Source organism: Aulonocara sp. 'chitande type north' Nkhata Bay, linkage group LG19, assembly GCF_057382095.1.
Source record: "Aulonocara sp. 'chitande type north' Nkhata Bay isolate Kocher_YH1m ecotype deep benthic linkage group LG19, A_spYH_male_GT1.1, whole genome shotgun sequence".
Classification (NCBI taxonomy): Eukaryota; Metazoa; Chordata; class Actinopteri; order Cichliformes; family Cichlidae; genus Aulonocara; species Aulonocara sp. 'chitande type north' Nkhata Bay.
Window position 1 is genome coordinate 10,226,531 of NC_141362.1, and position 14,623 is coordinate 10,241,153.

The 14,623-nt window shown below is 47.0% G+C and overlaps 1 protein-coding gene across 5 annotated transcripts in view; it reads left to right on the forward strand.

The window, feature by feature from the left end:
* mapkbp1 (mitogen-activated protein kinase binding protein 1) overlaps positions 1-14,617 on the forward strand; it is a 31,717-nt gene extending 17,100 nt beyond the window's left edge. For 3 of the 5 annotated variants that reach the window (XM_086275751.1, XM_086275753.1, XM_086275755.1), the window contains 19 exons: positions 1,195-1,320; positions 1,419-1,489; positions 1,718-1,839; positions 2,719-2,794; positions 2,874-2,985; positions 3,134-3,197; positions 6,596-6,724; positions 6,947-7,065; positions 7,157-7,188; positions 8,318-8,458; positions 8,541-8,651; positions 9,094-9,197; positions 9,277-9,404; positions 9,495-9,665; positions 9,782-9,863; positions 10,093-10,496; positions 12,929-13,636; positions 13,838-13,923; positions 14,003-14,617. In XM_086275751.1, coding sequence (XP_086131877.1) covers positions 1,195-1,320; positions 1,419-1,489; positions 1,718-1,839; positions 2,719-2,794; positions 2,874-2,985; positions 3,134-3,197; positions 6,596-6,724; positions 6,947-7,065; positions 7,157-7,188; positions 8,318-8,458; positions 8,541-8,651; positions 9,094-9,197; positions 9,277-9,404; positions 9,495-9,665; positions 9,782-9,863; positions 10,093-10,496; positions 12,929-13,636; positions 13,838-13,923; positions 14,003-14,233 — 3,017 coding nt within the window. In that variant the 3' untranslated portion in view covers positions 14,234-14,617. Of the gene's footprint in view, positions 1-1,194; positions 1,321-1,418; positions 1,490-1,717; positions 1,840-2,718; positions 2,795-2,873; positions 2,986-3,133; positions 3,198-6,595; positions 6,725-6,946; positions 7,066-7,156; positions 7,189-8,317; positions 8,459-8,540; positions 8,652-9,093; positions 9,198-9,276; positions 9,405-9,494; positions 9,666-9,781; positions 9,864-10,092; positions 10,497-12,928; positions 13,728-13,837; positions 13,924-14,002 lie in introns of all 5 variants that reach the window. The other 2 variants (XM_086275752.1, XM_086275754.1) reach the window with 2 other exon arrangements.
* The last annotated feature ends 6 nt before the right edge of the window (positions 14,618-14,623 follow it).

A 14,623-nucleotide genomic window follows, 5' to 3' on the forward strand; every position in this document is an offset into this window, starting at 1 on the left:
AGGACGCGTAAAAGTGAGGTCATTTTGCTGTGTGTTTGGTTTTACACCATTTTCTGTTTTGTGTGAAAGGACGCTCTAAAGTTATAAAGAGAGTGGGAGAGTTTTATCTGTGAGAAGAGCTGCTGACATAAGCTAATGTAGTTAAAGTCAGCCGTGTGCTTCCATGATTTACACCCACACGGTGCTCGTTATAACTGACTTTACCATCGCGAACGGCTAAAAGCAGACGCTAACGTGGTGCAGTGGTGGCTGGGCCGCAGCGTATGCGTTATTTTTGTGCCACTATTCTGAGCGCATGTAAAAAAAAAAATTTGCAGGTGCACACACGTACACACACAATGTGTTGCTCGCGCTCTCAACATTTCTGCCCGTGTGCGCTCAACTCTTTCTCTACACCGTTATATTTGTGCCACAAAACCAGCCAATCACAGACTTGGATGCAAAAAAATCTGAGAAAATCAAAACAAAAGGGTTGAGCACGCACAGGCAGAAATGTTGAGAGCGCGAGCAACACATTGCGAGCAGGCGCAAATGCAAAAACTGAGCGAGAGGGGCTGCTGTTGTGTGTGTGTGTGTGTGTGTGTGTGTGTATAATAGCAAACACTGAAATACAGTTTTTGCACGCAGCAATGAATTTTATTCACTCAAATTCTTTTCTTTGCTGAAAATAAATTTCTCCTCAAAATGCAACACTTGCACCTGCAAACTTTTTTTTACGTGCACTCAGAATAGTGGCACAAAAATAACGCCATAGCAGCGCCGTGCTGGCCTTCAGACATGTCTTCATCCTCCTCCAGAGGTTCATTAGATTATTGGAGTCACACAGATGAAGCCACAGCTGTGTGTGTGTGTGTGTGTGCGTGCACCCGCCTTGGCGGTTTGTGGGGACTCTATTTTTGACTGCAGCGAGGCATTGGGGGAGGGGGCGGGGCTCTTTTGTGCTTTGAGTCAGCTGATTACAGCAGGTCCTTTTAACACCGAAATAAATATCAGCGTGAAAATGTTCACTCAGACTTCCTATTGGCTTGTGTGATGTGATGTCAGACAAGGAGAAACGCAGGTTAGCGATAAAGGGCTAACGTTTCCCTCAGCTTTGTCTTGTAGGCGTTACGGCGATCAGACCGTTCACCGTTGTGACACTTAAGGGCGTTTAAAGAGAACGTTGGTCCAACCACATTTACGCGTCTCTCTCAGGTCTCCAGTTATTGGCCACGGCCGGCCGGGACCGTCTGATCCACGTCCTGGATGTGGGCAGAGATTACAGCCTGGTTCAGACTCTGGATGAGCACTCGTCCTCCATCACTGCCGTCAGATTTGCTGGTACTGTCTGACCTTTGACCTCTTTTACCCTCTACCCCTTGCTGCTGTAAGTTTGCTGCTAGCGTCTAACCTGTGATGTTCTTCTTCCTGTCTGTCAGCCAATGAGGGGAAGGTGAGGATGATCAGCTGCGGCGCCGATAAGAGTGTCTACTTTCGCACGGCTCAGCAGGTGAGACAGAGGCCCGTGTGAGTACACATTAGTACTTCTGAACATATTAATAGTACCTGTAGCGGAGTAATAGTACTGCTGAGTGTCGCGCTCGTGGCTCCGTCACTGATCCGAGGTCAGTTGAATGCAGTTTTCGTTCACGTGTTTCCAGGTGAAATGATGTAAAATAAACTCCTTCTGGTACTTCGTGGTCATGTGGTGCTTCCTCTTCTCTCTGCTCCTCCTCAGACAGGGGAGGGATTGGAGTTCACGCGGACGCATCACGCCGTCAGGAAGACGACGCTGTACGACATGGACGTCGAGCCGACCGGGACGTACGCAGCGGTGGGCTGTCAGGACCGCAGCATCAGGTAACGGCCGACCGATGAAAGGTTGTGACCAACTACAACTCCCATGATGCAGTCTGCCTGCAGGCGTCTAGTCAGTGATCAGCAGAAGCCGTTTCAAAGCTGGAACTGAAAAGTGACTAGCAATCAGCCAATCAGACGCTGGATGAGCCTGGACTTTAATCCACCTTTAGCTCAGATCAGTCAGATTACCCAGCAGCCAGTGGGAGTAGCAGGATTAACCACCTCCTCCTTCTCTCTGGGTTCTTTCTTCCTTCTGTATGTTTACAGCACCTTCCAAAGTATTTCACATTAAAAGCAGCAAACCCAGAGAAGCAGAAACCAAATGACTTTCACATTAAAAGCCCCACTTTTAGGGGAAAGGCTTCATGTATTGATTATCTATCAGTGGGGACGATCCGACCAGTCATGCTGCCCCCTGCACTGGTGTTTCCTGTTCCTGTGAATGGTTTTGATGGGATTAGTTCAGAGTTGACTTGTTCAACCTTCTGCAGCTCCAAACGGAAGCGTTTCTCAGCTTCGAGCTGGTTTTCTGAACATACCTGCGCGTTGTGGATGTAAACACATGAATGTGTACAAATACACACGGGTGTATCACATGTTTGTTTGGATTTAAACCTTTACTGGCGCTCCCATTCACTGCCATGCAAACTTCCGGCAGCTTCCTTCCTGCTTTAAGGTGCGTTGCTGCCACCTTATGGCTGTAAGTGTCATTACATCCAGGAAGTAGTTTTATTTTTCTGGTGAGGTCTGTGGCAGCTGGTCTCCGGTCGCTTCATCCCCTCACTTCCTGTCTGTGGATCATGTTTTTAGTTTGTAAATACTGCTGCCGATGATGATGATAATCACGATGATGGTGGAGTGCTGTGTCTCACCCTGCAGGATCTTTAACATCAGTAACGGGAAACAGAAGAAGCTCTACAAAGGCTCTCAGGGCGAAGATGGGACGCTCATTAAGGTCAGAAAGGTGTGGGTACCATGATGATGTTTCCATGGGAACAGGGACATACAATAACCGACTCCTCTTGCGTCCTCAGGTGCAGATAGACCCGTCGGGGCTCTTCATCGCCACCTCCTGCTCAGACAAGAACATTGGCATCTTCGACCTGTACTCAGGAGAGTGCGTGGCCACCATGTTCGGACACTCGGGTCAGTCGCCGTCAGTTACAGACACGATTAATGACCGCTGACAGCAGAGCCAGTTCTTTCAAAGCTTTATTTAAAACCAGAGCTTTTACACACGGCTGTGATTCCAGTAAAGTTATTTCAAATCTGGCCCTTTTTCTTCCTGTTCCAGAGATCATAACGGGGTTAAAGTTCAGCAATGACTGCAGACACCTGATCACCGTGTCAGGAGACAGGTACGCCTCACCTGAACCCCCCGCACCCACCCACAGCCCTCCACACCTTTATTAACCCTCTGGGTTTGTTCAAAATCACGACCCTTTCAGCTTGTTCGTGGCCAAAAGTGGCCACCAACAGATTAGGTCTGTAATTTTTATTATTTTTATGTTTTTTTGCCATTTTTTCTGCATAAAGCTTTTAACTAACTTCAGTTCTTGTCATAAATATAAAATAATTATTACTTTTTAACCCTTTAAACACCAGTTTGTTTGCCCACTGCACTAGCTGGAAGACAACCTCAAATCTCGCAATTTTATATAATTGCATTGCTACTGAAATTTCTTGTATTATTAATAGTAGAGTCTGGGGCATGTAATTGATTCACATCAACACTGATTATAATGCATTGTTATTTTTGTGCATAAAAACTCCCTCTCAGCTTGTTCGTGGCCAAAAATGGCCACCCCTTGTTTACATTTACAAAATGCTATAAAATTCATATATATTAAGAAAAAATTCCACTTTTTTTTACTTGAATTTTTAGATTAGCATCAGTGCTGTTCATGATAATCTAAATTTTATTCAAATCCGGAATTTTAACCCTTTAAATACCAGTTAGATCACATAATTGTAATGAATTAAATAGGAATAAAAGCATAAAATCCCCATTTTTTTCTAAATAATACATGCAAACTGATTTATTTTCTAACCATGGTGGAGGTTAGATGCGTAGCAATAATTAAAAGTATCAATGAGTTTTATGCATCTTTGTTTTTTTGTGCAGTGACAGAAAAACAAAAAAACTCCCTCTCAGCTTGTTCGTGGCCAAAAATGTCCACCCCCTGTTTATGTTTACAAAATGCTATAAAATTCATATATATTAAAACATTTTTCTACTTTCATTGACTTGATTTTTTAAAACCAAAATATAATTCAAATTCAGATATTATACCCTTTGAATACCAGTCAGATTATGTATTATTATAGTAAAAATAGTAATAAAGTTCACATTTTTAGCATATGAATGATGAAACCTAATTTTTTTTTTATCATCATTGCAGGTCAGTAACAGTGATTTATTTTTACTTTTTTTCTTTTTGGAGGGGGGGGGTTGAATGGCCAAAAAGAAAATCACACATGGTGTGTTAGTGGCCAGAAAGGCAGTTTAATGACCAAATAACCACTGAAATGACCAATAAAATGATTGAACTTTATATTCCAGTGTGCTTCTGTGTGCATCTTCATTAGCAGCAGGATGTACTAGCCACAGTAGAGTGGTTTTTGTAGGCACACTTTCTGCACCTGGTGCAAGGGGCTGCTGTTCCAATCCTGGAGGTGCACCTTTTGCACCTTCTTCTCATTTCGTTGGTGGGGTGTGGGTCACACTCTGGGTCACACTCTGGTTCAGACTACTGTATCTTGAGATCAATGGCAGAAGTGGCTGAGAATCAGGGACAAGGGTGTCTTGCAGTTGTTGAGGTCACCAGCATGTGTCCCAGCTCTCCCAGGATCACTCTTCATCTGTAGGTTGTAGAGGACTCCCCCACTTCAGTGAACTTGTTTCCGGTGGGACAAAGGCATCGTATCCCGAGACATCCAGGAGATTGGAGAGAAGAGCCATCAGCCATCAGTTAGTTTTCCTGCTACAACTCGAGGTGCCAACACCCTCTAAGTTATCCAAGCAATATTTGTGCCTATTGTAGTCCAGGATTGCCTCTTGCTTTCACGCATCCTTTATTCCCCATCACTGACTGCTGGTTCCTTGTGTGTTGCTGTCAAATGAAGCACATTCCTCCGTTGCTTTGGCATGTGGGATATTGCTGTGGTAGTTTTGGTGAAGCCAAAGACAGACAACAAAATCTTCCTCTGTTGCAACTGGAGGAGCTGGGGAGGAAGCTCTGGGCCAGTTTTCATCTGAGGAGTTCCTCTGCCAAGGTGCCCGAAGGAAAGACGTTGTCCTCGGAGCTCCTCCGTCAGTTGGAGTCTGAACCCCATGCCTTTTTTTACTTCTTGAGAACTTCCAGTGTTGTCATCCAACATGCTATGTATTGCTTTATTCTGGTGTAGGCTCACATCTCCACTTCATCTATAATCCTCCAATCCTCACACCTTCACCTCCCGTGTAAGGGTGCACAGCAGCCAAAAGATCTCCTTTGTTATAAAAAAAGTCAAAAGTAGATCTCAGGCTGCTAATGCAGGAAACGGCATACAGGGTGACTCCTGGTTTGATACCAGTGGGTACTGGATTGTAGAGCAGTCTCTCTTCAGTTGTGGGACCCACATGGTTTTCCTTTCACGAGGGATCCACTCAGTCACCGGCTCCTCGGTCTCAGAAAATGCTCCTATGTTCTTTTCCATCAGCTGCTTGGCCTCCACCTCCATGCCCCTTGACCCCAATCCTCCCCCAAAGAAGAGGATTCAGGCAATGGCTAGTACTCAACATCAGTGGTGATGCAGTCAGCCTCTTTGGAGATTGTCCCCTCATTTTCTGGAGAGGAAGTTTCTTCATCTTGGGCAGATGTCTTTTCTTCAAGGACAGAGGACTGCTTGCTGTCCTTGCTCTCTGACCATCATACAGACAGTGCTTGAAGCAGTGATGACTTTCTTGCCATATAGCCAGAATAAATGATTTCTAGAGTTAATATTTTGGGTATGGTATCTTTTATGAAAAATACAAGAGTAAAAGTGCTTTTAACATGCGCTTCAAAGCTAAGTTTGACTGGGAACCTCAAAGCTCATTGTAATGTAAAGCTATGTAATGTTTGATGCATCATTATTTATTCCAGTCTATCTTGCAAATACATGTTTGTGCTGCAATGTCATGCACAAACACAAACTATTAGATCCTTAAGACCAAACCTATGTCAAAATTGTTTCATTATTCTGGTCCATTGGAGTGTGGTAGGCCATCAAAGGCTGCTACTAGAAACTCAGAATATTACATGAAATCGCTTGATTGGCCAAAAATGGGTAAATGATGTAATTTGGTAAAAAACATTAAAAACTACAATTTTTTTTGTGTTGAGTTCAGAATGAAAGCAATTTGACCTAAATCACATGATATAGTACTGTCAATAACAAGGACTCAATAAAGGTGGTTATAATGGGTTTCAATTGGCCAAAAATGGCCACGATAGAGTCAAGAGGAACAATTTGGTGTACAGTGAATATTATTGACATTATTAAGGAGCTGATGTTGAAAATTAAAAAATCTGAGAAAAATACACACCTGTGGGAAGTTTCATTCCATTAACAGAACAAAGATGGTTGAAAAAAGGTCACAATTAGGTTATGGTTATGGTTATGTTTAGGGTCAGGGTCAGGGTAAGCGGCTAGGGAAAACATTATGTCAATGAGGTGTCCCCACAAGGATATAAATACACACGTGTATGTCTGTGTGTGTGCGTGTGTGTAGCTGTATCTTCGTGTGGCGTCTGAGTCCAGAGCTCACCATCAGGATGAGGCAGCGTCTCGCTGACCTTAGACCCCCCTGCAGCAATCCCAGTTCCCAGAGTGCACCTCAGCAGCGAGCCGTGAAGCTCAGGTAAACGTGATGATGATGTTCAGACTCACCTGAAGAAAACAAACCAAACTCTGCGATCAAACGCATCCATGAAAACAAAAAACCTGACCCACAGTCAGCCTGATTTAAAATAAAATAACCTGCAGTGAGCTTGACCTCTGTGACCTCTGTCCTGAATCCTGGTGTGAGGTCACATGGTCGCGGCTCTGCGTGCTGACTTGAACTTAAGTGTTTGTGCGGCAGGGAGGCGTCAACGACTCCTGTGGTCACCATGTTGTCTGACAGTGACAAGGAGGAGGAGGAGGGGGAGGAGCTTGGCTGTCCGTACTCGGACACAGCAGGAAATGTGCAACAGGAAACAGGTGTGTTAGAAATTGAATGACTCGATGGATTTGTCAGAGGTCAGGTGACCTTTAACCTGCACTGACAACGTTTCTTGTTTCTTCCCCTCAGAGGCGTCTGATGAGGTGTACAGCAGCAGGAAGGTTGGTGCATGTGACCTTTGACCTTTAACTGATTATTTCATTCTGTTTCGTTGTTGGGATGAAGCAGCTCATTAAATGGTTTTTACCTGAAGGGGGCGCTCTAGCGAGTCAGTCCTCGTGAGAGAGAGTTGTTGTTTTTTTATATATTTGTAGTTTTCATTGGCGATCTTGTACAAAGAATTTACAGAAGGAACTTTACAACATGCAAATAGCCAACAGAATTTCAATTTCTCAAAACTGTAGTAAGATGTAAGTAATAGTTCCCAGTTGTATTTCTCTAATTTATTATTATCATGATTATTATGATGATGTCACCCTGGTTGGGCGGGAACCCTGTACCAAAAGCAAACCATCTTAGCATCAATTCTGCCTTGTTAAGCTTGTTCTCTCGGCACACCTCCTTCCAGATCTTAAAAGTTGATTTTATCCAGGGATCATCAGGATCTTTCAAACGCGACTTTAGTTTACCGTCTGCTACTATGGCTTGGATTGGAGGGCCATTAGTAGCTCGTTCTTCTGTGTCTTTCCACCGAGATTTAAACAAAGAATCACATAAACAAACTCATGGCCGTAGCCGGGCAGAATAATAACAGTCCTTCAGACATGGTAAATATGGACTGCCCCTGTCCTTTGGTAATTGTAGTGTACTGTACTGGGTTTTTTCCCCAACCATAAATAGCGGGAAACTATCTTGTCCCATTCCACGAATTGTTGTTTCGGGATTTCAGTGGGGAGAGTTTGGAAAAGATAAAGCAGGCGTGGTAGATCGTTATTGATTCTGTTCATTAGGCCTAAAGCTCCACCTCGTTAAATCCGACTTCAGATAAAAAGATAGGTTTTTTTTGTTTGTTTTTTGTTTTTTTTAGTTTGTTTTTTGTTTTTTTTAAAGTATCTTAAGCTCATCGGCAAAATTTGCATTTACATATTTATGTCTAATAAGCTCTATGACAGAAACAAGTTAAGCTCCTCTAATAAACATAGTACGTATGTAACAACAGGTGTGACGTTAGAACGAACACTCAAATGTATAACAGACAGCTGCTGGGTTTGAGAACTGAACTAATGTTTAAAATATGATCTGATGATGTAACCCAAGCAGATATTTGAAGGGCTTCTGTTTGTGACTCAGCAGGATGGGGGCTTATCTGGGGCGCGACTCCCTCGCCGGCGCTGGTCCAGGAGGATGTGCGACGCTGACGGGGTTCTGATGGTGAAGTCCATGCTGGACCTGAGACTGCTGGACTCTTTCTGCCCCGACAAGCAGGCGGAGGTCAGGACACTCAGAGACACTATTCAAAAAAAACACCCGCAAGTGATTAACTAGCATTAACGGTCCTGTTTATTCTGTGAAGACACGCCCACTTGATGTTAGCCACTCCCACTGCAGCAAGATGAGGAAGGGTCAAGGTGCGGAGGAGCTTCACAGGACCAATCAGGAGCTTGGGAGCACCATCAGCCTGCAGGTTTGTGTATGTCAGGGGCGTCTCTCACTGTGATCTGGGAGGGGCGCAGCTGGTAAAAAAAATTAATAAGCCCCTCCCCCACACTCTCTCTCTGCCCCACACCCTGTTTCTCTCTCACTCACACCCTGTCGCTCCCACACGCTGGTGTGGGGAGAGAGACAGACTCCCACACCCTCTCTCTGCCGCACACCCTGTCTCTCTCTCGCTCCGCCTCACCCTTCCTGTCTCCCTCCCTTATACAGTCACACACTTCCTGTCTAACATTAACACTCCGATGGATTCAGTATCTTGCCCAGTTATACTTGGCGTGCAGACTGGGATTGAACCACTGAGTAACAGCAGGAAGTTCTTCGTGGGTTTGATGCTGCTTTGTGGCTCCAGCTCTGAAGGGCACTGTGAGCTGAACCTTACTCAGATGTGTGATGTCATCCTGTACATACAGGTACACAGACCAGAGTTTATCCTCCTGTCCAATCAGAGCGCAGACAGAGAGAACCCAGTGCTGTATCCGGACCAATGGGAGGACAGAGTGAGCCTGGCAGGCAGGTAGGACTGCTTCCTGTCCTGAGAATTCACAGATGACGTTAGCTTTTACCAGCAAATAAGCCCCTCCCCCTGCTGTCAGTGAGTTCCAGGTGAAGGAGGCGTGTCCTGCTGCTGAAGGTGCACGGCCGGACAAACCGAGTCCCGACAGCGGCTGCTCGCTGGGATTCAGCTCCAGACTGTCGAGTCCCAGCAAACCTGCAGGATACGGTGAGATGCACTCACCTGTCTGTGAGCCGCCTCGCTGCTGCTTCCTCTCACCTGTCTTTATCAGCCCAACCCTCTTCTTCTGCCCATCAGACTCGGAGCCCACAGAGCTTCTCAGCATGGACGGAAACTCCTCTGAGCTGGAGGACGAGGAAGACAGAGGACCAGGTGGCGGGGAGTGCAGGAAACCCGTACCCCAGACTCCCGACCAGGAGGCGTTCCTGAAGGAGCACTTTGTGACGCTCGCTGACCTTTCTGCCTCAGGTACGGCGGCAGAGCTTAGCAACTGATTTCAGCATTTTTCCTCCCAGTCCTAAGCGACAGGATTTGAATCACAGCAGACTCACCTACACCTGAACATGTGACCTGTGTGTTGACAGGAAGTCCGAGCAGAGCGTCTCACAGCTCCAGTGAGAGTCTGAGCATCTCGTCCAGGTTCCTCACCCAAAGCACAGCCACAAGGTAGGATTACCGTCACACACAGGTCAATAATTACACACACACACACAGGTCCATTTAAACCAAACTTTATTGAAAAACGATAACAGCTTCCTGAATGCAGACGTGCAGCTCAGCTATGGGACAGGAGAATACTTGTTGTAGACACAGTGTGGCCTGAACACTGACTCTGTGGGGTCTCCACGCACACGTGTGGTAGATCACTCAGACCTTTTTTCTCTCGCTCTCTCAGCCGGACCGTGCTTCCTCTCCCATCTCGGACCTCGGGGGCTGGTGCGGGGGAGCCAAAGACTCGTCCGCTGGTCTCCGAGGTCCGACCTCTGATGGAAGAGAGCCAGAGGCAGGACGGGAAGGTGCCGTGGACCCAGGACCAAACCCAAAAACAGAACCAGGCTCAGGCCACCTCATTTCAGGACCAAGCCCAGCCTCCCCATGGTTCAAACCAGCTCCGCATCCTAGAGGAGGAGACCCCCTCGACCCAGCAGGTCCACCGACCCTCCCCGCTCAAGAAGAAGGCCCAAACTGCAGTGGAGTGCAGGAGGAACCAGGGACCGACAGCCCGGGCTGCTGCCTCCCATCTGAACTCTGCTGGACTTCGAAAGGCTCAGTCAGTCCACAGCCTGCTGACTGACACAGGTAACACTCAGATCACCACACAAACAGGTAAACAGCACAAGAACCAAAAGAGACTGTGGACCCCCAAGCAGCTGCATACACTGTACACCTGAGTATGAGCGCTCACCTGGACATAAAGAAGCTAAATTAAAGCTAGCAGGCTAACCACACCCACGTTGGCTGTGACTGTAGAAATTAAATGTTACGTCTTTGATTTGAGCCAGTAAAACCAACGCTGTTTGATATAAGTTAGCACTGTGGCTCTGTTAACTTCATTTATGCCACATGTGTCAAAGTCCAGGCCCGCGGGCCACATCACATCTGCGAGATCATTTTATACAGAGTTATTATTATTGTTATGCATGGCCCGGCGATATGAGGCGCTAATAATATACAAACTACAGATCCCATAATGCAGCGCTGCATCCTCCTTGGCTAGGCTAACTGGGAACATTCCCACATCAATCAAGTCAAACTTCTGTTATTGAAGCTAGCTGCTCACAATGGTGGAGAGAAAAGTTGATTCTGAAAGCAGAGCCTTTCAGCGCCAGTGGGAGGCTAAATATATGTTTACAGACAGGCTGGTAAACCCGTGTGTCTTATTAGTGGAGCTAATGTGGCTGTAATGAAGGAATTTAATTTAAGACGGCACTACGAGACAAAACATCAGGATAAGCTGTCTGTGAAGGTTCTCAGTCATCCAGGTCATCGTAGTCAAAGGAGCTTGCAAAGAAAAGCGTCTGGACTTCTTTAAGTTGCTTGAAGACGTTTCACCTCTCATCCGAGAAGCTTCTTCAGTTCTAAGGTCAAATGGTGGAGAGTCCCAGATATAAACCTAGTGGGAGTGACCCCCCACAGAGGGACAAAAGGACCCCCTGATGATCCTCTAATCGCCTGACCCAAGGTGTGAAACTGGGTGTGGGTCCCAATCAGCCAGAGTTTCGGGTGAGTTCATTGTGAAACCTGGCCCCACCCTATCATGTGATTTCCTGAGGTCAGACGGCCCAGGATGTGAGTGGGCGTTAAGGCGTCTGGGGAGGGAACTCAAAACTGGATTATAGATGGCAGAGAGTTGGTGTCGTAAACCCCCGCCTCTGTTCAAAGATGGTCGCTCACAGTGGACATAGATGCTTCTTTCACTCCTCTTTCAAACCATCTGTCCTCTCTGTCCAAAATGTGAACGTTGGCATCCTCGAAAGAGTGACCTTTGACCTTTAGATGCAGATGGACTGCAGAGTCTTGTCCTGTGGAGGTGGCTCTTCTGTGTTGTGCCATGCGCTTGTGAACCTTAGAACTGAAGAAGCTTCTCGGATGAGAGGTGAAACGTCTTCAAGCAAATCAAAGAAGTCCAGACGCTTTTCTTTCCAAGCTCCTTTGACGTCAGGATAAGCTGAAAAACCTAAACGCAGAAACTACAGGAAGTAGAAGAGCTAAAGAAGAATCTGACATTTCAGCAGACGTTTGTCACCAGAGCAAAATAACAAAGTGAAGCTGTCACAAATGCACCAGTGCAACCTGCCTCACTTTCCCTGTTGCAGTAATGTTGAACCAAGTCAGCGCACTTTGCTGAGCTGCACCTGTGCAGATTCAGATGCAGCTGCAGTGTAATGATGCACTCAGGGAAAGTACGACACTGAATGGCCCACACAGTTTATTAGCTCCACTCCTGCAGCAACGCCCAGCTCCGTCTACATGCGGCTCCAACCTTGTGTTTGCTCTCATTTATTTTTTCTAGGGTTTTGGCAGCATGTTCATATTTCTAACTTGCATAATTTTGACAGGATATATTTTTATGAAGAGCAAAATATTTAAAGTTAAAGTTTATTTTTTTAAATTTATTTAATCTGTAATAATATTCCTGTCTGTTTTTATTCACATTTATGTTTAAAAAACATTGTTTTAGTGTTCAATAAATGTTTATCTTCTTTGGCCCGCGACCTGAAGTTGGCCTTGAGTTTGACGCCCCTGCTTTATGCGTTAACAAGCAGCTCACGTTAGCTGGCAAGAATTTAACACACTGCATAAATTTGGTGGCAGTTCATGACGTTACCTGAAAGTGTCCAGTTCCAGCTCTCAGGATAAGATGTTACTGCAAAGATGGCTCACAGCTTGTTTCACACTATTTCCTCCGACTCAAGTTTTGAAATATTTGTATATCAGCAACATTTCAGTCTGCAGGATCTTTTACTCTAAACGGGCTGGCTTATGGCTAGTGTTAGCTAACGTTAGCTTGCTGTGTGATGTCAGAGTTTCTGTGTTGTGACTCCAACTCGTTAGCTACTCCGCAGACTGTTGAACTAATCAGAGAAGGTCTCGACTATTCGTTAGAGTCAGTTCACACACTGGAGATTAAAAACACGGAGGGCCACGGGGGGAAACGGTCTCAGTGTTACTCTGAGTTTACATGTTTTGTTGGACCTAATTACATCACTTCCTGTCTCTCTCATCATCAGGTGACTCCGCCATCTCCCAGATGATCTCTCGTCCCTTCAGAGAGGAGGTGCCCCCTCAGCTGCTCCTTCCCCCTGAGCGTCCCGTCACCCTTCCCAGCACCCCCAGACGCCCCCCATCTACGGCACCTCCCCTTCAGAGACCAAGCCCTGCCTCCCCGAGGTCCCCATCACAGGAAACTGCTGCCGCTCTGGCCACCACCACCCCGAGGAAGTCTTCGTCATCCTCCCTGACTGCATCGGGGCCGCGCTCCTACATGAGCCCCACCGCCAGCTCCATGGCTAAGATGTCCCGCTCTGTCTCCATGGGCGATGGCCTTAACGTCCCCGAACCCACTGACGACCTGGCAGTGACATCACCGACTCCTTCATCTCAAATCAAAGAGACTCCACCTCCTGTTGTCGCCGTGGTTCCCTCTGTTACTCTGGCCACGCCCCCTCACGCAGCTGTGGTCCCAGTTGTCGTCTCTTCGTCTTGCTCCTCGTTTCTGGGGAACCATGGTAACCAGATGCCCCCACCCACCCGCTGTCTCCAGGCTCGCGTCTCCAGTAGCAGCAGGCCGCTTCCTGACAAACCCTCCCTCCCCCCTTTCTCAACGGTGTCCTCATCCTCCTCGCAGCCTCCTCCGGTATCCGTCTCCCCCCTGACTCCCGCACGACAAGAAGCGGGGCCTCCTACAGACGGCGGCGCCGGGCAGATGGACGACGCAGGTTTGGACTCTAACCCTCCTCCTCTTCATCCCTTCATCCTGTCATCTCTTTGGCTCCTCCTCCTCCTCACCCTTCCTCTCCTGTGTGACGGGTGAGACGTTTCTGTCGTCTCTGCTTTCATCGCATCATTGTTTACAGTCTGTTTTTAAATAAATAAAATGACGCTCGAGTGACCTCACCTGCTGCTTTCTCTTTATGCAGACGAGCCAATCAGTGTGGAGAGCTGCAGGGCTCTGACCAATGAGCTGCAGAGCTGCTTTAAGAAAGCGACGCACCTGTACAGGAGAGTGAGTAACAGACTCCGCCCACCTTACCATCTATGTTTGATGGTCACAGCAGTATTCACCTCTCCTCCTCTTCTTCCAGGTGAGTGGCTCCTCCTCAGATGAGTCCGCCCTCGACCAGCACCAGATGTCCCGCGTCCTATCAGAGGCCTTCCAGGCGATGAAGGCGGAGCTTGACGCCCTGCCGCTCGGCATGCTGGCAGCGGAGGGGGGGCTGGGAGGTGTGGGAGAGGTGAAGACGGCAGCGCTTCTGGAGGAGTACTCGCTGCTACTCCTGCAGGCGGTTCACAGGAGGATCAACAGCAGCACCTGAGTCCCGTCCCTCTAACCCCGCCCCCCTCCGGAAGGATCTGAAGCCATTTTGTTTTTAAACTGATGCAATGATCTTATTCGTTTTTATCAAAGACGTTTCTCGTTCCTCGAACTTCCCAGCGGCCGTCAGTCTGAAGGAGCGATCGGATTATTGATCGCCGTTAGACTGAGCAATACCACACTTTGTGATCTGATGCTAGGACTTTGTATTTATTGTGATGATGAGCTGTTACACTACTGACTCCGCCCCCTCGCCTCACGCCGACCGGCCCTGCTTTTACCGCGGTCGTGCATTTTGATGTCTTCGGGTGTTTGTGGGGATAAATTTGTAGTTTGAAACGTTTTCATGTTTTTTTGTCACGTTTAATAAAAGTTTCAGACTCGCTGTGAT